Source organism: Polyodon spathula, chromosome 17 (genome assembly GCF_017654505.1).
Source record: "Polyodon spathula isolate WHYD16114869_AA chromosome 17, ASM1765450v1, whole genome shotgun sequence".
Classification (NCBI taxonomy): Eukaryota; Metazoa; Chordata; class Actinopteri; order Acipenseriformes; family Polyodontidae; genus Polyodon; species Polyodon spathula.
This window is the reverse complement of record NC_054550.1, coordinates 22,777,163-22,804,514: the sequence shown is the minus strand read 5'-3', so window position 1 is coordinate 22,804,514 and position 27,352 is coordinate 22,777,163. Positions and strand designations below refer to the sequence as shown.

At 37.4% G+C, this 27,352-nt stretch overlaps 1 protein-coding gene across 1 annotated transcript in view; it reads right to left on the bottom strand.

Annotated features, from left to right (window-relative positions):
- LOC121330210 (RAC-alpha serine/threonine-protein kinase) overlaps positions 1-27,352 on the bottom strand; it is a 52,058-nt gene that overhangs the window by 6,431 nt on the left and 18,275 nt on the right. The window contains exons 3-10 of the mRNA XM_041276552.1: positions 12,508-12,636; positions 9,268-9,379; positions 8,473-8,620; positions 5,754-5,885; positions 5,591-5,656; positions 3,915-3,983; positions 2,929-3,054; positions 2,666-2,794 (exon numbers count right to left, since the gene is read on the bottom strand). Coding sequence (XP_041132486.1) covers positions 2,666-2,794; positions 2,929-3,054; positions 3,915-3,983; positions 5,591-5,656; positions 5,754-5,885; positions 8,473-8,620; positions 9,268-9,379; positions 12,508-12,636 — 911 coding nt within the window. The remainder of the gene's footprint in view (positions 1-2,665; positions 2,795-2,928; positions 3,055-3,914; positions 3,984-5,590; positions 5,657-5,753; positions 5,886-8,472; positions 8,621-9,267; positions 9,380-12,507; positions 12,637-27,352) is intronic.

Genomic DNA, 27,352 nt, shown 5'->3' with positions numbered 1-27,352 from the left:
TCTCAGAACTCAGCGGTTTAGTTTTGTTTAAACACTTTTCTACAATTATCCTTGTTATATAAACAGAATACTCTTTGAATTTTCTGAGAGGTATTTCAGTCAGTCAAACAGGGGGGCTTGCGATTTATTCGGCGATCCTCATTCGTGGAATAACTACAGTAATCTATGAACGTTTATTTTGTTCTCAATTTAAACATTAAAAATAATGTGTGTTCTTTAGAAAATTGATCGACTGTTGAAAAACCATATAGGTTCAATATTGGTAACACTTTATAAAACCAGAAATACTTTAAAAGAATATAACATAATAGCCAATATATTCTGCCATGCTCTGCTATTCCCAAAAGTTAAATATTATCCAATGTCTAACTGTATTAAGTTGGAATACTAGGTTAATTAGGCAGATTAAATGCACACTTAACACATACACAGTTAGCTTTGTTTAGTATACCTAACACTGAGTTTTTAGGCTAATTTTCATTTACTGGATTCTGCCCCGGTTTGAAAGAACTCCACCCACAACTTTTAGCTGAAAGTAACCTATTCACCATTAATTTCCAAATTTTAACAACTGTGCACAAATAATGCCTGAGGGAAATTATCGTGGCTCACATGAACAGAAAAAATTGCCTAGAAGCAGTTGTTCTGTGCATTGAATGATTCAGACAATTGCTTGCATCATCAACGATGAAGGTTCTGATGATGATACGGATTTTGGCGGTTTCAATATCAGATGAAACAGACTCTGCAGCCTGATTAAGCTACAATGCATTTTGTTTTTATTAGACACTGCAAGAGCTTGTAATAGGCATTTTTTTTTGTATTGAACAATTTAATGCTGTAGTGCTACTTTCGATGCTACGTTAATGTATTATTCCGTGTTGTGTTTCCACACTAGACACTCATTTCTTACTTACAGAGATTATGATTAATCAATAATGGCTTATTAATCAACCAGAAAATAAAACCATACTTTCATTCTAGTGTTTTTCATCTACATATATGGTTTTTCATGATGTGTTTTTGCATTGCACACTGTAGCTTTAAAGTTTCTTTTGTGGAAATATTTGAAATGACAAGACAGTGGACATACTGCAGCATCTTTGAATTGTATTTCACAAGTCAATAAAATTTGTTAATTGCACTTCTTGATTCTTTAGCGTGACTGTGTGCCGTCTACCTTTGAATTTTAAGCATGCCTAATCGTAAACATAATCTATCTACTTAATGTTAATATTGCCTGTAATTTCGCCCCTGCCTGAGTCAACTCTAAAAATCTCCTTTTCTTCATTTTCAGAATTCTATCTAGTCAATTACCCAAGAAACAAAGCAGTTGACAAGTGAGATTTGTTGGACAGACAAGCACTATAATGCACATTCTATTGCATGCACACACACACACACAAACAAGCAGAGGTGTTACCTGGGCAGACTGTCAGTTAAAATTCACCCTTAAAAAAATAACTCTGTATAAAAGATGTCTTCACATGTCAAGCATTGAAGAATAAACCTGATGACTTTTTCAGACTTTCAATATTTTATTACGTCTAAGTGATGTGTCCGTCAAGTGTAATTCTGATTAGCAAATGCTGCAGGGAACACCTTTTAAATTTGTATTTTCTGCCATAGTTATAATGTAAATACATTCAATTACATTTCAAAATTAGACAGTTCCCACTGCCTTTAATACTAACACCAAATACTGTTGTATGGCAGTCTAGTTTAAGAGAACAATAAGGGAAATGCGTGCACCTTCCATGAGTCAGGACTGAACAACTCAGGACATTTGTGCACTTGAATATACAAGAGCAAAGGAGAAGCAGCTGTAGCTGCAGTGGCCTTTCCTCTAAGCGGAAGCTCACGTTTCCAAAGAGCTGCCAAACCCGCAACAAATTCCAAATAGAGGCTAAAAACAACTAGACAACAACTGTGTCAACGTGAGCACACCCCCACCCCCCCAACCGCATTCCATCTGTCAGAGACCGCAGGGGCTGGAACACCACACACCTTCACAGCTGCTGGGGTGGGGGTTCACCAAAGCAAGTGCTATTGAATTTGGTACAGTATTAATGGTTGGGTCAATTTTTCGTACTACTAGAATTCTCGGATTTGAATATTTCACTGTTTATGCAAGTCACATAGTGAAATAAAGAGGAAGCACTGTATATCTCTTATTTCCAAGGTGCTATCGTAACACTGCTGGATTTCTATGTGGCCCACTTTGATGAAGTGTAAAGAGGAATTGTTTCTCTTTTTAAATCCTTTTGGGTTGCAAGTGCTCCATAACAAAGAAAAACACACTGAAGGCAAGACAAGAACTTCTGGGAAGGAAGAGGGGGTATTTCATTGTTTATGGGATATAAGCAGTTTTAGTCGTTGGTTTACAGAAAGTATAAGCGCCCACCCTACATGGATCTAGAGATGTACATGTATTATTAGACGTCTGATTTTTATAACCTTGATAGACAAAGCAAGGCTCCATTTGAATAATCCAAACACTGTCATCCACGGACGACATGGAGTTTGTTAAAATCCCCTTTGGTCAATTTCAGTTTTTCTTACTGAAGTTTTTGAAGATTCATCAGTAGTGGTTCATTAGTCAACCAGAAAATAAAGTTATAATTACAAGTTCAGTCTAGCAGACATCTACAGTATGTGACCGTACCTCAGGTGCCAAATACTCTGGTGTCCCGCAGAAAGTCTTCATTGTGGCCCCGTCTTTTATTCCTTCTTTGCAGAGGCCAAAGTCTGTGATTTTAATGTGACCATCCTTGTCCAGCATGAGATTTTCCAGCTGAAAAGGAACAAAAAATTACGTAACTGACAAAGAAAAATACAGATCAAGCTACAAACAATGTGCCGTACATAATCAGCACAGGCGAATCTAAAGAAACCATCCAGTACATCCAATTGACGTAATTGCCTTACCTTTAGGTCCCTATAGACAACATTCTTCTCTGAATGCAAGTAATCCAACGCAGAGACAATTTCTGCGCCGTAGAAGCGAGAGCGCTCCTCTGAGAATACTCGATCTCTTGAAAGATGAAAGAACAGCTGAAACATAAGCAAGCAGTATTAACCCACAGAAAGGATAGGGAAGGGTTGCAGTCATTTAAAATCATACAAATATATTCCACAAAAAAATAGATGTTTATTTTTAGGATGAAGCAATAATCATGTTTCTCCATGCAAAGTTTCTTCAGATTTCAGTATTTTCATTTTATTTGCTGTTCCTTTTTAGTAATAAGATTGCTGAAGTTCAAACAAACCAGGACAAATACCCTCTATTCCAATGGTAGATTGTATTTCTGTTGCTCCAATATAGTTAATTTCTCAAAATATGTATTTTTCATTCAAATCTGTGATATTTTGACTATGACCTTTCAGCTCTTACCATCTCTACACATATACATGGATAATGTACATATATTTATTTTCTATATTTAAGAGAGGTGGGTCTGGCAGAGTGGAAAGTAATATAGTTACATGACTTGAAAGAAATGAGGAAGGCTATTCAGTCAGCTAGAAGCAAATATACTGAAAATTGGAGCAAACAAACCTAGAACCTCTCAGCTCAGAATGATTGCAAAATGAAACAAAAAAAGAAAAACTAAATTAAAAAAATAGATCAATGACAGTTCTGGGTGCACGTCTACCTGTGACTACCTGAAATCTAAGTATGTAAACTGAATGCCTTTTTGAACCTTGCGCAGTGCCAAATATCATTTTTAAATATGAAAATACTTTTATACTTTTTTCACTTGAGCCATGGTGGGGTTAAGGCACAAACAACAGAATAACCCTCCTGTCTCCACCTAGCCCCATCAAGTGTATTTTACTTACATTCACACACTTCCTTGTACCTTTATACTTAAGTCTTACAAGGATACAAATCCACTCATCCATTTGCTTACCTCTCCTCCATTAGCATATTCCATAACAAAACATAACCGGTCGTGGTTCTGAAAGGAATACTTTAAACCCTGTTGAGAAAACCAGAGAAACTGTTATGTACTTTAAATATAACACCACTACAAGACAGCTGCTTTTGAAAAATACATTCAGAATGTTCCTGTGCTGAGGAAAATATTATTCAAACTAACCGTCAAATGTATTTGAAGGCAAAAATGACCAGCTTTGTGTTTGCCAGGAAGTATGTACTAATAGCAGACCTTGCCACCAGGTTTAGTACAGCCTCTCCGCATATCACAATCCTATAGATTTATATTCGGTTGGACTTTCTGGACCCAATCAAACAGTGTACCTATAAAATTAATGTTGTAAACCCTGTACAAACCACCTACTCTTATTACAGGACACCCGAGTTGTTATATAAGGCAAGATGTTATTGTACACACGTGCTGAGCGTAAATCGCAAGTGTTACAGTTCTGCACTTGGCAGCTGTTGTACAGCAGAAACAAAAGATGAGTAGTGTGGCAAAGTGCCCCGCTCCTGTGTGTATTTTGTGTTGTATGTTGTGTGTTAATGTTGGTGTATAGTCATTGGTACACACGATATAAACGAGTCTGTGTAACACGAGTGTTTAAAATGTATATTTGTATTTAGACACGAGGATTGCACAGCACTTCACGTGCAAGTAAAATGTAATTGTGAGCACGGAGAATTGCACTTTATTAATTCATGTGCAGCTGAACCGCGACTCCAATTGAATGATTGATTGGCAATTCAGTCTTGGTTCATACTCAGGGTTGTGTGTTCGCTGAGTGGCGAACGGGATTGGGAGACAGAGGTAACAGTAATAATAGTTAAAATATCAGCTCATCGTGTTTGTCTGTGTAGTCTGTTTTGTTTGTCTCTATTTTGGCGAAAGTGCCGTGTCCTGTGTTTGTTTGTTTGTTACAACCTTTTTATTTACTGTTCTGTTCACTCATTAAATACTTAGCGAAACCAATCGCTCAGCTTCACCCAACTCCATCTCTCTGTTGTTTATTTCCTGGTTCCTGTTTCTGGTCTGACATCGCCGACTACAGCCGTCTTTGTGACAGTAGACTACACAGAAAGCTGCCAATTGAAAGACAAGCTGCACTGAATGCTGAAAATATGAAGTCTGCCAAAACCAACCTTAAATTGGGAAGCAAAACAACCATTAAATATTCCTCGTATATGAAGCATGTACAATAATTTGAATGTATTGATCTAGTCCCTAAATTTAGAAGTTTATTTTAATTTGCATCAAGGTTTAATTTAGGAGTTCAAATGTACAGTGCACTGCCCTTTTATAGGATCTGAAGCGATTCAGTTCAAATTTATATTTCTACAGTGCAGCACAGTACAATACAAAGAGTATTGTTTAATGTTAGTTTTTAAAGCAACATTCAAGTGATGTCAGTTAAAATATACTGTACAGTATGGAAACACTAGTGCTGAACTTTACATGAAAAGAAATCAGTTCAGTCGAAGGATAACCCTTTAAATTTTGTGTAATCAAGTGTTTTAAAAAGTGTCCAAATAGTTATTTACTCATTTTTCTTACCAAAACAATATGGTCCCAAGTGAAGCTGTACAACTGCAGTAAGTAAATTGTAAATTCTTACGTTCTTATGTTTTTACCATGAAAGCAGGTCTTACCGTCAAGAAGGGGTGCTTTGAGTTTTGTAACACACGGTTTTCTGTAAGGGTGTGGGCCACTTCATCCTGAAAGACACCAGAAAGGGAAATTAGAATGACTGGCAACGAGTACCGTTTCAGTTTCAAATGGTCTGCTGTGTCTCTTGATTCAAAGCTTACCCACCTTCGCTACAATTACTTCCTTTTTCAAGATTTTCATGGCATAGTGTCTTCCAGTTGCTTTTTCTTTGACTAGAATGACCTTCCCGAAGGTACCTTTACCCAAAAGTTTAAGGTACTCAAAGTCGTGCATAGTCTGGAGAGAAACAGAGACATTTAAGCTACATACAACACTTTCATTTTAAAAGTTTTTAAATGTATCCTGGTTAATTTCCAAGTATTATTATACTTGCAGTGTACTTTGGGGACCGTAAGTATGCAATACATTTGACATTTTAAACCCTGTATGCTTTGAGCTAGTTTGATGCCCATATTTGAAATGCTAGAAACCTAACTGTATTTCCAGAATTCTGTTTTCATCACCAGGCTTGACAGATGTTTCACAGTGGAGTTTGTGATGAAAAGCATGGCTCTGTTATTCAACACTGTTCATTTGTTTTGTCTTATTATTCATTACTACTCTAATACACAGTTATCCCCGATTCCATGTTGAATATAGCTGTTGAAAAAAGTATTTATAACACGGTTACTACAAAATAAGTTTTATTTTTTATTTTTTTATTTTTAATGTTACTCTGTTCCTCACCTGCTACATCAAAAGTTATCATCACTAAATGTTATTTAAATTCCACGCTGGTATTTGCAAATTTGCATGGGTCAATTGCAGCATACCGGTGGTTTACTCAGTTTCAAATCGAACTACAGTGGCTTGCGAAAGTATTGACCCCCCCCTTGGCATTTTTCCTATTTTGTTGCCTTACAACCTGGAATTAAAATGGATTTTTATTTGGATTTCATGTAATGGACATACACAAAATAGTCCAAATTGGTGAAGTGAAATGAAAAAAATAACTTGTTTCAAAAAATTATAAAAAATAAATAACGGAAAAGTGGTGCATGCATATGTATTCACCCCCTTTGCTATTAAGCCTTTAAATAAGATCTGGTGCAACCAATTACCTTCAGAAGTCACATAATTAGTTAAATAAAGTCCACCTGTGTGCAATCTAAGTCACATGATCTCAGTATATATACACCTGTCATGAATGGACCCAGAGTCTGCAACACCACTAAGCAAGCGGCACCATCAAGCAAGCGGCACCACGAAGACCAAGGAGCTCTCCAAACAGGTCAGGGACAAAGTTGTGGAGAAGTACAGATCAGGGTTGGGTTATAAAAAAATATCCGAAACTTTGAACATCCCACGGAGCACCATTAAAGCCATTATTAAAAAATGGAAAGAATATGGCATCACAACAAACCTGGCAAGAGAGGGCTGCCCACCAAAACTCACGGACCAGGCAAGGAGGGCATTAATCAGAGAGGCAACAAAGAGACCAAAGATAACGCTGAAGGAGCTGCAAAGCTCCACAGAGGAGATTGGAGTATCTGTCCATAGGACCACTTTAAGCCTTACACTCCACAGAGCTGGGCTTTATGGAAGAGTGGCCAGAAAAAAGCCATTGCTTAAAGAAAAAAATAAGCAAACACGTTTGGTGTTCGCCAAAAGGCATGTGGGAGACTCCCCAAACATATGGGAGAAGGTACTCTGGTCAGATGAGACTAAAATTGAGCTTTTTGGCCATCAAGGAAAATGCTATGTCTGGCGCAAACCCAACACCTCTCATCACCCCGAGAACACCATCCCCACAGTGAAGCATGGTGGTGGCAGCATCATGTCTTGGAATGGCCTAGTCAAAGCTCAGACCTCAATCCAATTGAGAATCTGTGGTATGACTTAAAGATTGCTGTACATCAGCAGAACTTGAAGGAGCTGGAGCAGTTTTGCCTTGAAGAATGGGCAAAAATCCCAGTGGCTAGATGTGCCAAGCTTATAGATACATACCCCAAGAGACTTGCAGCTGTAACTGCTGCAAAAGGTGGCTCTACAAAGTATTGACTTTGGGGGGGTGAATACTTATGCACGCTCAAGTTTTTTGTTTTTTTGTCTTATTTCTTGTTTGTTTCACAATAAAAAATATTTTGCATCTTCAAAAAATCTAGTTTAATTCCTGGTTGTAAGGCAACAAAATAGAAAAAATACCAAGGTGGGGTCAATACTTTCGCAAGCCACTGCAACTTCAGGACAAGAAAATCCCCATGATCTGATCAAGTTAGACTGATAATGGAAACTAACCCTTACAGCAGTATATAGAAAATAGAAACCAGAATTTTAGACTATTTGAATAAACATTTTCTGTGTGCTGTAGAGCAAATATTATTAGATCACATTAAATCCCCCCTCTTACACATGTTTTCCTCTGTATTCATTTTTAATCAACAGTACTAATATTATCTGTCATATAAAATATGATTTACACAATGCGTATGCTGTAAATCGTGTGCATTTGCAGGACAATCTACACATCCCTTCACTGGGCTCTGTGTACAGGTAATGATGTATAGCATGCGTGACAAAGACTCTTTGGTATTTGTACTTTCAATATTTGTAGTATGCTTGTGTGGTATTTTAATCCCGTCCAAACTGCAAAATATGCATAATTTGCTTGGAGAATTTTGAGGATAAAATATACTAAGAAATTAAATACCATGTTTGTGGTCTCTCAAACAAAAAAACAAAATTCTGTCAAGAACACTAACTGGAAGACGCCGTTTTTGCGTTTTATTTTTAAAACAGGTTTTAAAGTTAGTGTCCACCATATGTTTTCAACATGCCAATTAAACAATCTATATGTATGCTATACGACCTGATACAGACTTACCACTTTGGGTCTTGGTTTGGTAAGGCACACGTCCATGTCCTCCATGCCTGAATTGTCACTAGGGGAGCCTGACCGGCAGTCCATCATTTCCTCCTCTTGTTTCTTAAGGCTGTCTGCCACTGTCTGGATGACTGTCGTCCATTCTTCCCTATGGTAAACAGGATGAAGCAAAATAATTACATGATAAAGCAATAATGACACACTGCCTCGTAGGCTACCCTGTTGCAGGGTGGTGTGTAAAACTTCTGCAAAGAAGCCACCCAGCATGAAAGTCGTTTCCCAATCTCCTCCCACGGCTACACCTTGCTCCAAGCTAGACCAGTGTTCTAACAGTCTGCCATTACAAGTGTCCTTACAATTGAAACTACCCTTTTGAGAATTAAAAACAACAAAATAAAACATGTTGACAGTTCGACAGAACGTAGTAAATGGCTTACACTTTGGTATAAAAAAAAAAAAGAGCACCGCTGTGGGACAAGGACGTGAAGCAAAAACAAAACAAAAATGTGACTTTCAGACTTCACATAAAACCCAAGAACATACTTAGCTACATTTCAAGAAAAGGCTGTAAAAGGTTTAAATACAAATCTTAAATGACATAGTATTTCCAATTAGCAGTGTTTTGTTAAAATGAGCTTCTCACAGTGGCAACACACTACTTAAATTGAAATCACTGTTCGTCAATTAAATTGGCTTCAAACGAAAGCAGCTGAACAAATCACAACAATTATTAATGTCTCTAAAATAAAAATTTCAGAGAGGACAGCCTCCCTGTGCCAATGCCAGCCCACTCACCGCTCCTCAGGGGTTTCCACATGGAAGGTGCGCTCGATGACGGTGGTCCACTGCAGGCACCGCATGATGAATGTGTTTGGTTTCGGCCGCTCTGTCTTCATAAGCTGGCACTCTACACAGATTCAGAGCAGAGAAAGGAGAAGCAGACAGTACAAGTCATTTACCTTTAATGCCACAGCAGCCATCAAAGCTGAGCCTAGGGAAATTGAAATTGCTTCGTCCTTAGCCTCTTCATCAATGGCTTTGGTGCTAAAGAAAGGACATAGAGGGAACCTCCAGAAAATACAGTTCAGAAACGGGCTCTGTCCATATTAAGTTTTATAGTAATTGGATAAGTGGTTCTCTAGTTATATCTCATATTGCATACCTCCGCTATGTCCTGGTCTTTGGGAGGTGGGGGTAAAGATAAGGTTTGTAAAAGGGCTCCAGCAGAGGGAGGTGTACAGAAAGCTTTGTTTTGGTCACCAAGAACAAATATAGAATATTGTAAAGGGTGCTGTATGATACAAGCCGACATCCAAGTTGGCTTATTGGCTGCTCTAACCTTGAGTGGGTGAAAAATCTGCTTGTATGTATCACCCTGTACTACATATGTTACAAAATACAGTTACATAAGAACAGTGTAATATTTTATAGTATTGTGACATCACTTCCCTCTGATTCAAACTATCTGATAATCAATATAAGGATCTACTCTATTAAATAAATACGAATGAACAAAAAATTTGGGGTAAAAAACAATAAATCATCCTCATTCAAGGGGAGGTAAAAGCCTTTTCCATTGAAAGACAATTTTTGAAAATCCAGGCTCTAAACTGGGCTATTTGTATAATGATCTGCTTCAATTTCAACGTTAACTCTTAATAGGTTTGTATATCAATACTGTACTGCGTCAGTAATCTGCTGAAACAAACGCATCACAGAAAGTCTATTTTATATGCTTTTATAACACGAGACAACAGGGAAAGACAGATCTCTTTTGAACTTCGCCTTAAAGTTTGCTGATAGCGCAGACTACTGTGTGTGGCAAGATAAATACCCAAGATCAGCTTGTTAATAACCACTATAATTCAAGAATGTCAACGGGGATTGTTTTGTTTAGTGAACAATATGCTGTCTAATTACTCTGTTCAATCATCTGCAGAACAGACAGACTCATATCTTTGAACTTTCCATATTGTCTTACTGCAACCAAAAGCATTTGTATTTATTTGTTTTACTCTACTATTATATTGATGGTAGAAATCACAGATTTCCATTTGGAAAGGAAATGTTGCAATGTTGCGAAATATAGTTCAACTATGACAAACATACTAATGCCATCCTCCACTGCAAAACTGCAATACTGAATTACTGCTTCTCTGTCCCATTGTAAATCTCCTCATGGTTAAAAAGTATTGCTCTTCTACGGCAAGGTCTGCAGCTTTTAAAAGTCTACAGTATGTTAAAGTGTCTATTACACATGAAGTTTCCAGAACACTGGATAGTGTATTATAGCAAGATTTTTTTTTATGTATTAATTATGGTATATGGTCCCAAGTTACATACGCGGCCAGAAACTGTTTTATACAATAAACATAATCAAATTTGAGAGAGAGAATCATAGAATCAAGCAGTGTACCAAGTATGAAGACTCTTGGCTCTATTCAAGTTCTAACTCAGGAGTTATAAAATAATATTTTTGGTAAAAGTCTGCTTTTGTGAATAAAATTGTTTGATTCTAGCATGTTAAAATGAATAAAATATTTGTAAAAAGGGCCTCAATGACTATGAACTATTTTAACCCTTTGCGATCCATTTATTCAGCTCATCAGGTGCATCAGATCCAATTTATTTTCATACGCACTGTTTATTTTACATGCGCTGTTTAATTTCCACCCAAAAGGACACTCAGTGCTGTATCTCCAGCCAAGTCCCTCCCCTTGTTCGCTGTATTTTTCACATACGTCTTTATAGACGCGCATACTGATAAATCCTCTCCTGATCACTCGTTTTATCACCAAACTCCTCAGTAATGCAATCCAAGTCACTATTTTATTACTATAACATCTCAAAAAGCTCTGCAAATGTCTGCGATACTCTTTGAGCGCTGGATGCAGAAGCAGCTATCTCCTTTGTTCATGCCCCTATTATCTATGTGCTGCATGGTGCAATCAGATACGCCCTTTTTTTCGGCTTCATTCGGCTCCTATCGGTCTCACTCGGCCAGTGAAAGGTTATTCTGGAGAAAACACAACTAGGAGATCTGTACTTTACGTCTTTTTGATGATGTTGGACAGGGTCCGACATCGAACTGGAAAGGGAAAATTGTAATGTCAGACCTGGTCCAACACAGGATGGCAAAGGGTTAAGAATGTCTTTGGTAAGTTCAGAATTGGGCATAATATCAATTAACTGAGAAACAAAACAAAGAGTTCACATCCACCAGACTTCATGTCCCCAAACTACTTTGACGTAAAAAAGTTGCTTTGAGTTTCATGGGAATTAAAGTGATTGTAGTTGACAAAATATAAAATCATACCTGTTGTGCACTTTATATAGGTCTCAAATGTATAGTTTTAAAGGAAACACCTATTATAACAAAGTGTTATCTTATTTTAAAACATGACATATGTTACTACAATTATTTAAAGAAGCCATGTTTCTGTTTGGAAGCCATGCTTTCAGTTAATGGTCAATTCACCTGGAGGGTGAAATTGTTCCCACCCCTTCAATGGCTTCTGTCCTATCATTAACCAAATAGCTGCTTCAGCTATTGACTGACATACTTTGCAGCCAGTGACATGCACTGACCCAGAGGTGAAATGATCCAGGAATAGCAAGTGTAACAAGGTGACCTGAAAAAAAGCAACCTAAAGTAGTACCAAATATCATGTTTTAATATGACACTACGTTTTACTTCTTTCAAAACTTCAAATTTGTGACTAACGTATCTAATGGAAGTGCAAAACACATCACAAGTCAAATTCCAGACACATTTGTTTTTCTCTTTTCCGGCAACGGTTTAAGCCACTAGTTAAAGGAGACATTTCAGTCTTGTAGATGAAACTGTATACTAGTACAACACATTGCTTTAAGAGCCAGTCACCAGTTGCATTGCATCACTCCAATAGTCACTATCAATATTAGTTCCTATCTAAGGTTATATAGGAATCTGTTTGGCATTTAACCTAAAAAAAAGTCAGGAGAGTGTTGACAAAATCTCTTAACTGACAACCCAGTTTTAAAAACCACACTTACTTGCTACAGAAAAGTTATTTAACGGTGTTTCCAACTGATCTACATCTTGTGGTCTCTCCTTGTACCCAATGAATGTTCCATCGCTCTTTAGTAAAAAATATCTTGGTCTCCATGTTTTTATGTACTCTCCTGAAAGAAAAAAGCAAAAGAGAAACAATTTCAGAAAATGACACATCACAACCATCCCCAAGATCAGCAGGTATATGGATGACAGTAAGACTTCCACTGCAAAGCACAATGACCTGTGTGTGAGTATTTAAAACACAGTGCAAAAGACAGTTTAAACCATCAGATTAATCTGAGAAGGAGTTTCTAAATTTGGTGATCCGATATGATTCACAACAGTTAACACAGTCAGACATGTCTTAAAACATAAGGACATAAGAAAATTCATGATCTGGAAGAGAGGAGGCTCGAAGCATGCATTTGATGCATGTTTCCTAGTTGATTTTAAACTTTCTAGAAAAGAAAAGTGGTTCATCATGGTCCCATTAAGTCAAGTGCTATAAAACTGGAGAAGTGGCCTGTACAGGTTTATTGAAAACAGAGAGTAATATCCAACTTAGTCCTATATTATCAAGTCTCATGACAAAAGCAATGCTGTCGACGTGCATTTTGGAGATAAAGTACAATGTAACTCAATGGAAAAATCTATTTATTGTGTTGATGTTTTGGGAAATTTCTAAACTCAAAAATACATAAAACAGTTTAAAGTGTGTTAAAGCTGCCAGACAGGACTGACTATATTAAATAAAATGTAATTTATTTGTAATCATGGTTGCTGTAAATTAACCCCATGTTGTGCAAATTAACCTCATGTGGGATCCTTTTCAAATTGGCCCATTTCCTTTGCCAAATCTGCTTGGGCCCATTGAATTTCATTTTTCATTGCCTCCGAGACACATGCCGGTTGATATTCATGAAAATCGCTGTTAAAAGAAGCCATATATATATATATATATATATATATATATATATATATATATATATATATGTAAAGACTGTATGTCACCATTTGGGCAACTTGAAGAACCCCTGCATGCCTCACCATGATCCCCCACGTGGCAGGTCTTTAACTAGGTGACCCACTAGTGAACCCAGGTTAATAGAAGAAAGGAGGCCATTTGGCCCATCAATGCTCATCAGGTTCCGAACAGCTGGTTGATATCACTTTCTCAAATCTGGTCTTAAAAGCTTAAATTCGGCATCAACAACATGGATAGGTAACCTATTCCATCACCACACTCATGTAATGAAGTGTCTTCTCCCCCCACTATCCTAAATCTGCCTCCATTTAGTTTCTAGCTGTGTCCTCTGGTCCTGTTTTCTGTGCTGCACTAAAGGTACTGGCTAGGTTTAACTTTGTCAAGTCTTTTAATATATGGATATAAATTTAAATGGAGTAGAGATTTGTTTTATTTCTTCAAGGAGGAACAAATATTAAAATATACAGAAACAAGGTAGGGGCATTTAAAAACAGCATGAAACCCATTGTAAATACAGTACTTGATTTACTACATCTCTGACAAGGCAACATGAATCATTTTAAGTTAAGAAACATCTGCTTGAAAACACTGATTACTTTATATTTAGATTCAGAGCAGATGTCCAATATGTTATTACTGCTGTTGCCATTTTTCATAATGACACATAGGGAGATTTTGCATCTCCATTTTGCAGTGTAAGTGTTTTAAATAACCGTAGTTCATTTAGAAATTAGTTAAGCTTCTATAGCAGTTTTAAAAGGATTTTTTTTTTTTGTTTTTTCTGATGAAAACAGGTTTCCATGCAGTCATTAAAAAAATATTTTGCATCAGTCAAACTTGTTAATGAAGAGAAAACCATCACTGGGGCATGTCATGTAATTAGTGGTAGCTACATGAGAAGTTACATAATTAAAATGTCTTGATTTCCTTTACCTTGCATATACAACATTTAAAACAGATGAATCTTAGTTGTTTTTTTTGTTTTTTTTTAAGTTTCCCTGACATTCTCTGTCATTAAACATTTATGTAGGGGATGAACCAACATAATCTAGAATAATTGCATAAAATAATTGGATTTCCACAGAAACGTTACCATAATGTAATGCACACAGAACAAAATGACTTGTTGCGGTTTAGAAACAAACATACAGCAACAGCAGCAATCCTTGCAAGGATATGGCCCGCCTATGACCAATACTGATCTAAAGGTTTGTTTCAAGATAAAAAGGACATTTATCAGAAATCAGGGCTAATTCACTGTAATGGATTCTGAACTACTTCCCTGTTTACACAATGCAAGCAGAAGACCAAACTAATTTCAAACTGCAGTATCATTCTCAAGCTAAAACGGCAGACTAGGTGTCAATTGCACTTTATTATGTGGAAGGCTGTATTCCAGTTCTACTGTGTATTCAGTTTATGATGTGTTGTTTTAGTTAAAGAAATAAGCAAAACACAGACAAAGCCCCATATGGTAACAAAAACGTCTGTAGAAATTCTTGTAGAAATCTCCATTTGTTCTCCAAGTGGAGGTGTTCCACCAACACTTCATTAAGGCCACTGACTGAAGGGGTCAAGGACCATCCATACTTGATTCAGATCTGCTGGAAAGACCCTAAAATAAATTGCTATCTTAAAATACAGTAACTCCACTCTACAAAACAGGAAAAAACAAAACAGTCAGCATGCCCACACCGCAGATAATATCTGCTTTACTGTTTTGATTCTCCACATCACATAGGCTATCTAAAGAAAAAGCTCAAATGCATTCAAGACACAAATCCCAAACTGAATCTAACACCATACACTATAGATACACAGGACACATGGGATTCTTTCTATGAAAATGGTCCACACTGCTCCCCTTGTAAAAGCCCAGCCATGTGGCGTGCAGGGTAAGGGGGACTGTAACTGGACATTTTAAATTTGGGAGAAAATTGAGGGTAGAATAATGGGGCACTAAATGTATTTGTTTATTTATTTATTTTAAAAGACAAATGCGGATCCGATCTCATTACAGTCCCGACTGGTCTCTGCAATGGTATGTACAGTGGCCAGAGCGCAATTTGAATATTCATGTCCGTCATAAAAATGTGCAAACAACATTTTTACACAGAACACTGGAGAGACACATACAAATATCTGACTGGCTAAACACTTGTGTTGCATATTCAGATTTATTTATTCACTTTCCTTCCAGTTTGTCCCAAATCAATTATTTGCCTTTAACACAATATTTTATTTTGACAGAAATTGTGGGGAAAGCTTTTCAAAGACTAACATACTGTTCTGTATGGTAGAACCACATATCTTTAAATTTACAAATATTGCTTTTAATGGATCCCTTTCATGCACATTTATCATTTACAGCCTGGTGTACATCCAGGAAAGCGTGTTGTTCTATTCATGGATTGTTTCCCTGTTGACACCAATTACAAAATGCAGGCACCCAGTGAATAAAACAATACCCAAAGTAAGCATTAGAAGAATCTTGGCAAAGATGGCCAACAGAGGATACCTGTTCAAACTTGTTCAACAGACCAAGTAACTGTAGACAAGTATCAAAACAATTGAGATTGTGCAATAAAATGTATACATTGCTTACTGTATTTTTTAAAAATGTTTATGTGTTTTATTGTACACCCTGTTCAGTAACACTGACCCCTAGAATACTGAGGAGAATTTCTGCTTTGGGTTTTGAAATTTGAACATTTCAAGTGAATAATTGTTTTCTAGTTTACAAAAATGCCATTTGGTCAACACTCTTCCCCCCCATCAGAGGGCTCAGATATAGACAAATATGTAAGCCCATTTCAATACACCCAGCAAATCTAGCATATGATCCTTTATGTGCGCCTAGATTAACAACTTTGACCTTCTCTCACATATGGTCACTGTACATTAGCTTCACCTACAGTGTACATGCCCCGGTTTTGTAGTAGATGTTATCTTTCCTTTCCTGAGAAACCCCAGTGCAATAAAAAAAAAAGTTGCAGGTTTTGTTAAGGAGAAGGAACACCTTCCTCTTTTCTCAGTCTGGAGTACAGAAGAGAAGCTGTCTAGTCCTGAGAGAGCGTCTTTACATGACAAACAGCTGCCGTTCCCTGGGACAATCGCTGGGTAAAGTGGAGAATAATGCACGGCCTGCCAAACAAAAGAGAATTCATCTTTATTTACCAACTGCTGCATGTCTTGCATCTAGATCCAGACACTCTGCCAGCTCCACTCCCCTTAATCCACAAACACACACCCACACAGATATACAATCTTCCCTGGCATCTTATAGCGGCATCACTTAGCCATTTGTTTTTTTGTTAAACTTATCACTTCCAGATTTTACCTGGAAAAGCACCTGTTCTCTTGTTCCACTACAGCCATGCAGTTTTTAGAATTCTCATTTGACTTAGTACAGAGAGTTGTGAATTTGGTTTTACCGTTATACAGCACAAAAAGAAAAAGGAGTCTTTCAGAGTTTGGCATTATGGTTTTAAACAACCAGCGAAATTAATTTCATGTATAACAATGGCTGCATGTCTGTCCCATGTCATATCACCAGATATCAGATTACCTGTCAGAGGTCAATAAACTTGTACAAATCCAAGGAGGTTATAATGAGGCTGTATAATGCACTGGTGTGACTGCACTTAAAGTACTATGTCCAATTCTGGTCACCACAGTACCCAGGAACATTGTGGCCATAGAAAGAGTCCAACAAAGAGCAACCAAGCTAATCCCAGGGCTTAAAAGAATGATCTACGTAGATCTACGAATACTTGAAAAAAAATACAGAAACCAGGATTAGGACATAGACACTTCTTGCATGGACATCACTTGGATCCATTAAAGACCCAACTTGACAAAGTCCTGAGAAAAATCAGCTATAAGAAACCAGACATGGTTAGGTTAACCAAATGGCCTCCACTCTTTCATAAATGTTCTTATGTTCTTATCTGAATATATCCTGTGGGTGTTACACAATACAGTCATTTTAAGAGGCAAATAATTACTAAATTAAGACCTCCAGTAAACCCATATTATACATTTAACTCCCCCCAGAATCTGTTAATTAACAATTCCGCAATAAGTAGGGTATATATGCAAGAAAAAAAAAAAAAAAATTAGTGACTGCCAAAAACAAGTATTCTGGACAATAACGATTTAATGGTAATATTTTTTTCAGCAAAATAAAACAAAATAATTGATAATATGACATTATATTTTCAACACTGTTTCATTATATATTCTTTGTATTAGTTTTAAAAGTATGAATTAAGGAAAAAAAAAGCCCTGTGCGACAAACAGGAAGGGTAAAAAACAAAACAGGGGTCAGAAATTTGTGGGGATCTGGTACAGTTGCTACTACATTTTAAATGCTACTTCCTGCATTCACTGGGGGATTTCCAGACAGTAGTGGACAGCAAAGATTCCCTAAAAGAGTACAAACATCTTCCACTTTAAAAGAAAACGTTTAGTGGATATTTACAACACATGGTCAAGGCAGATGGTGAATTTGCTATCAATTTCTTCATGCTGCTGAGAGACAACCCAAAGAACTGAAGGTCCCCCCGACCAGGTTAAAATAAATACAATAAATAAAACACCACTTTTTCAGCTAGAATTGCTGAACACACCATAAACATGCTGACATTGAAAAGGTGTACTGTGAGCTTCCTCCCAGCTAGAATGCAACATCTGCCCTGGGAGCAGCAGAAACACATCAAGGTTTTAAAAACCATTTAGCAGAATTATTATTTGTGTTAAATTTATTTTTGTTCTTGGAGGTCTAAGTGTTTAATTCAGGTGCACATTCAGTTTCACCCATGATATGTAGGCTAGCCCATAAATAAAACTAAAAATTAGAGAAAAGGAAGTGGATTTCATATCTGGAAGCAGTAGCAACTTTTCCTTGTGCAGTGTTGTCTATGAATTTGAAATATCTGCAAACTGAAGTATAAAGACAAAAAAAAAAAAAAAAGGATCAAAATATATTCAGTAAAAAACAAGTTAATTGCTAGTGCCAATAGGGAATTTAAAACCTTATCCACAATTAAAAAAATAAAACTACAAAATAAAAAATGACAATATTAAAATGTTAATTTGCAAGTAAAATAAGAAAAAGTAAAAATAGAAATAAAAAAAATTAAAAAAATGCTACAAAATGTAGAAGTAATTTGTTGTCCTTCTAGACTAAACAGTTTAAAGTACAGTATCTTCAAAATGATAACTCCTTTGTAAGCTCTTTAAAACCAACTATTTATGCCGGCTAGACTGTACAACCTTTCTCTACACAGAAAACTGAATCACATGGAGACAAGGACAGTATTCCAGTATTGCTAACCACACAGTACAGCTGATAATGCACAAAGCATGCACAGATGTTTCAGATCTATATGCTAATTTAATTATTCTAAGCAAACTGCTTTTTAATGGAATCTTGTGCATCATTTTCACGTCATCATTTAGCAGGTGCTTTGAGTGCAGGTTGACTCAACATATAAAATCATCAAATTCTAAATGTTGGAAGAACCTGCAACATAGACTTAATGCAGTCACGCCCAAGAGCTTGAGCTAATGAATGTCTTTGCAATGTTTCATCACAATTGGAAGACTATATCCTAATCCGTTCATTTACAATGTTGTGTTACTTTTAATGAATATAGTATTGTGTTGCCAAAGTACATTTGCTACTTCTGAGTAGGGGATGGACAACATATTAGAGACCTGCCATGTGAACCGGGTGTAGGCACTCAGTTGGCAGCACGGATTACCTGTGAGTCTGCAGTGTTTAAATTGTTGTGGATGGGATATGTTACCTAATGAAATACTGCCTCTACTTCATGCCTGTTTACCAACTGAGCCCTTAGTCATCCCTTTTGAGGCTATTGCTTGTTACTCATCAGCAATTTGTGCAGTCTTGGATACATAAGAAACAAATTCTCACTAGCAGCATTCAGTCGATGTCAGTCTGATCCAAAGTGTTGCCAACTGTGAGTGAAACTGACTTGCAACTGGGAGGCACATTATAATACCAAATATGTCAGAGATGCTAGCTGTTAGGGGGTGTAACGATATATTTAATGTCACGATACAATACATATTATATATGCAGCATACATGTGATGATCCTGATGGGCTATGTAGGATGCATAACAAGATAAAATGCTCATTTTAGCGATAGACCATTTTGTTAAGACAGAAACTAAATGGGATAAGTATGCATGTAAAAAAAAAAAAAAAAAAAAATCACCACACCCCTACCAATTGTACAACACATAAAAATCAATCATTGGTGCACTGCCCACTTACTCAAAATTAAGATGCTTAAATTGTTTTACAACCCACCCTTACAGAAGTTCCAAATATGCATCACTGTTGCACTTCTACAATATCTCCAACGACATGTACTAAAGAAGAAGAAAAAAAAAACTGAATGCGTATAAAGCGGATAAATGAACAGCTCTGTGTTACTAGGGACTTCCTGAGCACTGCTGCTGTTGAGAGGAGGGGAGGGGATTAGAGAAAACAAAAAGGGGGCTGTGTCTTTTGTTGGTTTTCTTTGGTCACCCCCTCGCCCCTGGTCTATTCCGAGCCTCCTTCTTTGCCTCCAGCGTGCAGCTGCGGACAGCCTCCCTGTGCCCTGCATCTTAATGAGATGGCTCAGACTGCAGTCAAGAGCACTCCCCAGTGGAGAGGTCAGCCCCGAGTAAGCAGACTGTCTGCAGCAGACTGACACTCCAAAGGCTTAGCATGGCCTCACAGTCATTCAGTGACCATATATGGCAGTCCATTCTTACAACAGGCCAATTCAGAAGAAAGACAAATCAGCCCAGGAGTTCTGTCTCTTTTTTTCTCATGCAGCTGGATGGTACTACACTGTTGAGCTTTTGGCACGCAGTCAACAGGTTTGTGAGGAATGACACTGTCTCAAGTGCCATTGCTGCTGTTGCTGTCGCCGCAGTTGCAGCATAGCTCCCAGAGCCTGTCCCCTTTTCTCACGCTCGCTAGACAGCCTCTGCTTCTTCTCCCCTGCTCGCCGCACCTGCCGATTATCATATTATCTTTTGTAAGCATTGAGTTGCCACTGTGGGAATTTTTATATTTATTTATTTTTTTATTTTTTTATTAAAGAAGAGGCAACCTCTTTGCATGCAGGTTTCCTGGTAAATACTTCAACACAGACACACACAAAGACAGAATAATTAAGAGACTGCTGCACCCTGCAAAGTCAATCAAAACAATGAGAGTCATAAAACAAGGCAAGCCAACACTGACGAAGCCATTATTTCTAATATGTGTCGTCTTCCAGTTTTACCTTAGTTCTAACATAGGAATAGTTTTCGGGAGGATATTTTTTCTGAACTAAATATTAAAATAGTGTTTCATTTTTAAAATGTTATTTTATACTGCATTATAACATTATAAAATAAAACCTAATGGCACATAGGCTTACTAAAAATGTCTATTTGTCACTAACAGGTCGAGCAGCCTGCCCAGTGCAATATTTATTTTTAGAATACTGTGCAATTGATTGCGGCCTGACGTCACCACTCATCCATCCTGTCACCCAAAAGACTCATTTGTTATTAACATCCCTGGTACGTACTTTGAAATATACAACAGGGCTGAAAATCAGTTGCATTTCCCAATACAAGACAGACTATAACAGGGGGATAATAGCATATGCTTGGTTGGCAGATGCTTTTATATCCCAAACTGTCCAAAATTACTGACATTTCACATTCTACTGCAGTGATGCTTTCTGCCCCCAACTTCTGAAGGAAACGGTAAGCATCTTTTATAAAAAAAAAAAAAACACAACCTCCATTGAAAGATTTGAAGAAATCCAAAAAAAAAAAAAAAAAAACTTGATTCTGTAAAAAGCATTTCAGATGATGTGTATAACATGAGTGGATTGTGTGGTCAGCAAATCTTGTTTTAGGAGGTGCTGAATAATTCAGCTGTATTCAGCAGCACCATAAGTTACACTTTCTATCATTTCCAACAAACTTTCACAATGCTCGGTGAAGAAAATCTGTTCAAGACTGAAAAAAACAAGTGACATTTTGTTCTTATGTTCTGAAGCGAGCAAAAGAGAACATGCCAACTAAAACACTCCCCTTTAACAGCTTAACTTGTGTGAAACTGGAAGTCAACTACACTGTGCTAATCTGCAAGCACGCACGGATGCCATCCATGCCAAACTTCACAGTTGCAGAGCGGGCTGTTTTTCCACACCAAAGTACCCTCACAGCAGGCCTGTGGAGAGCGGAGACAGCTGACGGAGATGCCCATCACTGTCCTCCTGTTGTACTCCTATCCATCCCGCTCCCAACATCTGCTGCCACACAATTTACTTTTTACACAACATTTAGCAAAATGCTGTCTCGTATTACAAAGGCATTATACAATTTGCTTTTTTTTTTTACGATAAGAAAACATGCAGACACTTAAAAATTGCAGTAAAACAACTTACAAGGTTTCCCTGATCATTTTGGAAAGATAATTACCACAATGAAAACCGACAAAAGCGGACATTTTGAATAGGAAGTGAAGGGCACCCTTGTGTATAAATTGTGTGAAAGACATTACAGTACCCGACAGGGGTGCCTTTTAACGTTACAGGCTCCTGAACAATGTGTACAGATGGCACAGCGGCTGGTAATACAAAACTTTGGCTCCCAATTATTCAAAATGTTTTTATTCTCTGTAAGGAAACATGCAGTAAACAACTATGGCTGTTTGTTAATCATTCTCTTTTACAAAAATGGTACAAATTGCAGGCTGGAGAAATTGCTAAATTACAAACAAAATCTGGGTGTATTCAACTGATTTGAATACTGGCTGATCTAAATATCACCCTTTTTTAAATTCATTAAAAGGGAGCTTTGACAAAACCAACATCAGAGTCTCAAGCGTATTTTTGTCTTTACAGTTAGAGAGTTGGTCCAGATTTAATATTTAAAATGATGGCAGTACTTAGATCCACCACTGTTTGGATCAACTGAATCTACAATAGAGGCGGTTAACCAAATCAAAAGTTCTGGTTTTCTATATTTTGTTAGTAGATAGTTTACATAGGAAATACCTCTATCTTGCCTTATGAAACTGATTCCTGCTAAGTTGCCAAAAAGAAATAGCATACTAAGAAACAAGTTGACTCATGTTGTCAATAGCGTCAAAGTATAATGCAGATTAGCACCAATGTTTAAAATATATATATTATTTCATGCAACAAATAAATAAATACATGCATATAAAAATTAAAAATAATAATATCTGGGTAAGGCAGGATAAAGCAAACCAGTATGTTTTTTTGTATTGTTCTAGTATTGTTACAATGTCCCAACATTCTGTTTCTACTAAACATTAGATAGTAAAAAAACAAGAACAAGAACTCACCACATACAGTGGTAAATGCAGAGGATGTGGTTTAGTAGGAACTAGCCATTTTATATTAAGAATCAATTTCCTCTTTTCATAGTGCCATTTTCCACAGTTTAAAATAAGGTCAGACATTTCAGAGCATACCTAAAGATCTGACCACAGAATGAAAAGCTATTGCCGTTGCCTAAAGTAGTTTTTTTTTTTTTTTTTTGTTGGGCCCCCCTTGGGAAATATTTCAGTACTCTATTATATGAAATTACTGTATATACCTGTGGCACAGTGCCCCGCCCCTGGGCTACTTATTTGTGTTGTATGTTGCGTGTAGTGTGTTAATGTTGGTGTATTGTAGTTGGTACGCGGGACATAATATGGGTTATGAACACAAGTGATTTAAATTGTATATTTGTATTTAGGCACGAGGATTGCACAGCACTTCACGTGCAGGTAAAACGTAATAATATGCGAGCACGGGAAATTTAGATTAATTTACGTGCAGTTGTACCGAGACTCCAGTTGAATGATTGATTAGCAATCGAGTCTCAGTACTGCTGTATAAAAGCAGCATGTTTTCACTCACTCGGGGTTGTGTGTTCGTGAGTGGAGAACAGGTGTGGAGAGGACAGTTAAAATAAAAGAAGCAATTGCTAAGTGGTGCTAGAGGGCCAGCACGGTATTTATTTGTTTAATGTTTGTCCACTTGTTTTGTCTTAGTACGTTTTTGTTTGCCTATTTATTTTGGCTGCAAGTGCCGTGTCCTGTTTTGGTGTGCTGTTTTTCTGTTTAATTTTTTTATTTTGTTTATTACATGCTGAGCGCAACCAAGCGCTCAGCTTCACCAAACTCTGCATCACAGTCTGTCCTGTGTGTTGCTGTTCCGGGCCTGACGTCACCACTCAGCCAGCCTTGTGACAGTACCACATAGGAACTCTAAATAAAGCATGGACATGCAATTATTATGCAGTCAACGTTGCCAGACCCTTTCAAAAAGTATGGGGTGTGGGGAAAAATCCACGGGTGAGGGGTACCAACGGTTTTCAGGAATACTTTGTTTTATTTTGATAATATAAAATGCACTTTTATTTCAACCAAACACCTCAACTGTAAAATAACCAGATTACAAAATGAAACCATGGCATACTATCAGATCCGCAGAGGCTGAAGTGTTTAAATCAACAGCAAGCCTGTCATTTGTGTCACTTGTGGTTCTGCTTTAAGATGGTTTTTCTGTGTGAATTAAGATTTAATTTTGCCAAATGGAACGAAGCATCGAAAACATGCATGTAATATTGCTACCGTCTACTTGTAGACGTCTCTGATTTGTAATTAACGCCTGCTTCTTTAAGTTCCACTTTCAAAGTCTTCTTCAGGGGTATGTAGATATTTAAGAAATGTGTGTTAAGGGCTCCACACACCAGGCGCAATGCAATTTTATTTTATTGGCCTGAAGTCGGGTGAGTTTACACTGCCTTTCGGACGGAACCAAGCTGGTGCTGAACCACGTCTTTAGTTGGCCGTTTTTAGGACAACTGAGAGTCTGCCGTGTGCGTTTTATCATCTGCAGATACTTCCCCCTAGTAATTCCCTTTAAGAAGTTAAGCTGTTAGGTATTCATTATTCATTAAATGGAACAAAACATGTTACTCAAAACAAAGCGTTCCCTGGCTACCCCTGTTTACACAATTATTTAGTCCCAATCAATAACAATCTAAAAGTGCAAGTCATTTTTAAACTTTCGTGATCACTTACTATCTAAAACCACTCATTTTATATACAATTATTTGTCTTACCTTTCTGTTATCTCGGCAGTGAATTGTGAGATTGTAATTAAGTTAATCATGAAATATCTCAGTCAATAACAATGGGAGGCTAAAACTATTTAAAATAAACTAACGAAAAGCGTGCAAACCTATTGACTATCATGCATAACAACTGTTTTTACTTTATTAGTTAAATCCTGTGACTTGGGCCATCTAGTACTGTAGCAGCCTGCTTAGCAAGCACTGAAGCTGTGTTAACTGCAATAACTAAAAAAAAAAAGTTCTAAAGAGCTAAAAAAAAAAAAAACTTTCCAAAATGCACAATGGATTTTACAAACCAGGCTCGTACTTTGTTTAAAAGAAGAAAAATATACAATTTAAAATATAAAAAAAGTGAAAAGAGAGTATTTAAACCACATGGAGCAGCAGGACACCAGCAGGTTTACTCTAGAGTGCAGGCCTTTCCAAATGGCTGTGTGCTCACTGTCGGGAAAGCAGCCCTGTACAGCTGTGCTCTGCTAATATTACAATCATTTCAAGTCAGACAGGCTTGTATTAAGCAATATAGCTAACTCCCCTCTCCAGTATTCATCAACATCTGCTATTGCACATGTACAGTTAACTTCTGTCCACTTTTTGTTTTAAAAAAAAAACAAAAAAAAAAACCAACAAAAAAAACTACACAGCTAGTTAGATAATATTACAGATGTTGAAAAGAAAATCCTACAGACAGCGTTAAATTAATTTTCTGTATTTGTATTTATTATATTTATTAGTTATTTCACTCATGAGGATATCCATTGACCACCCACTGGTCCCCTTCAGAGGCTTGCTAATTCTTTGTCATTCGTGGAAAAACTATTGTACAGTGCCCCATGAATGTTTGTGGTATTTCTTGTGGCGAGTCTGATCAAAATAAAAACCTACGCGTGCACGTTTAGTGGCAGTGACAGTGTCCAGCCAATCAATGCTGAGTAGGCTGGGGAATCTGCTATGCAATCAGGGCCAGGAAACAATCCCTTTAAGAGACAGAATGCGCTTGCTTCACCGAACTGGTGATCATGTCAGGTGGCAGTAGCTCTGAGCAAGCAAAAGCAGCATAAATCAGAATAGCAAGTCACTCGCCGAAAGAATACCACAGGGGTCGTTGATGCGCAGTGACTCGCGGATTCCCCTGCCGACCTAAGCCCTCCCTACCCAGGCAGCGCTCGGCCAATTGTGCACCACCCTCTGGGAGCTCCCAGTCAGCTGTGACACAGCCTGGACTCGAACCTACGATCCCCAGGCGATAGGGCACATCCACGTGGAGCGCCTTTGCTGAATGCGCCACTCGGAAGCCAACTTTCGGTTTCTTTCTAATCAATCAATTATTCACCCTTGACCATGACATGCTCGAGTGACTACGACTAAGGCATATGCACTTAATCACCTAATAAGTGAATCAGTTGATTGAACACTGCATATGGTGTGATTTCATCTGTTGAATTGCAAGCTTGAATAAAAACAGTAAAGAAAATCACAGAAAAAATAAAAACAATATGCCATTTCTCTCAAGAGGGCAGCGCCTTTGTGCAATCGGCATTTTGGAGGCTGGACTAGGGCTTCGTACTGTGGCTCGCCATCTTGGGTGCTCACAGCCAGCAATTACAAACCTGGCAAGACAGTATAACCAAACACACTCTGCCAATGACAGGCCACAAACTGGGAGACCAAGAGTCACAACACCTGCCCAAGATGCACTTTTGTGATGTCAGTTGCTAATCAGCACAATAAAAAGCCACTGCACCTGCTCTAAAACACAGTTTGTCATTTTTCAATCACATCTAGTGAATTTTATCCAAATATAAGTGATACAGTTATATTTGAGCATCAAAAGAAGTGATATGTTTCTTTTGATGCTCAGTATAGTTTGAAAAATAACACTCAAGGTCCTTCATCAGAGATTTAAGCCCTTGTATTGATCAATCAGGTTGAAGGAAATCTCTGATCCATTTTGTAATTCGATATAATGTTTAAAACTAGTTAAGCTCACACATCATCAGGCAGCAAAACCGATATCTTGTTTCAGGTCTGCAGATAATCATGACTTATTTCAATAACGGAAACAAAGCAAATACACTGTGTTAACTTTACACAGCAGTTAACTCGTTTAACGTTGAACATGATACACGCATCACACACACACAGTACTAGCAACAATCAGGGAAAGGACAGACATACACATAGAGAAGTGGCGCTCCTGCTATGCTGCTCTCCCTACACTGACGTAAATCTTTTCACTTGTAATAACTGCCATGGAATAAAATTGCTACAGTCCTCGTGAAAACAAATGTAGTGCTTCATTGTATCTGCAAAATTGGATTTTTTTAATTCATATATTTGGTTATTATTAAATTACGAATATTGTTAGTTTCTTACCTTTTGTCATTTTTTCATATTTTTTCTTTTCTTTTACTTTTCTTCTTTGATTTTCTCTTTCTATGTCAGTCCAAGCGCAAGGAGTTGCTACTTAGGGCTACTTTGCTTTTTACAGGTGTGATCAATTCTTAAAGTTCCTGATTGCGCCACTAAATAAACCTGGTCTTAACGCTGTGCTCAATTGTCTATTTGTTAATGATACTACACCCAAAATCTATGCCGACATGTGTCAACGGGGCAGGCGCTATATAACTGCGCAGGACATGTCTTCAGAATACCATTTCAGCGCAGTGGGGTTTT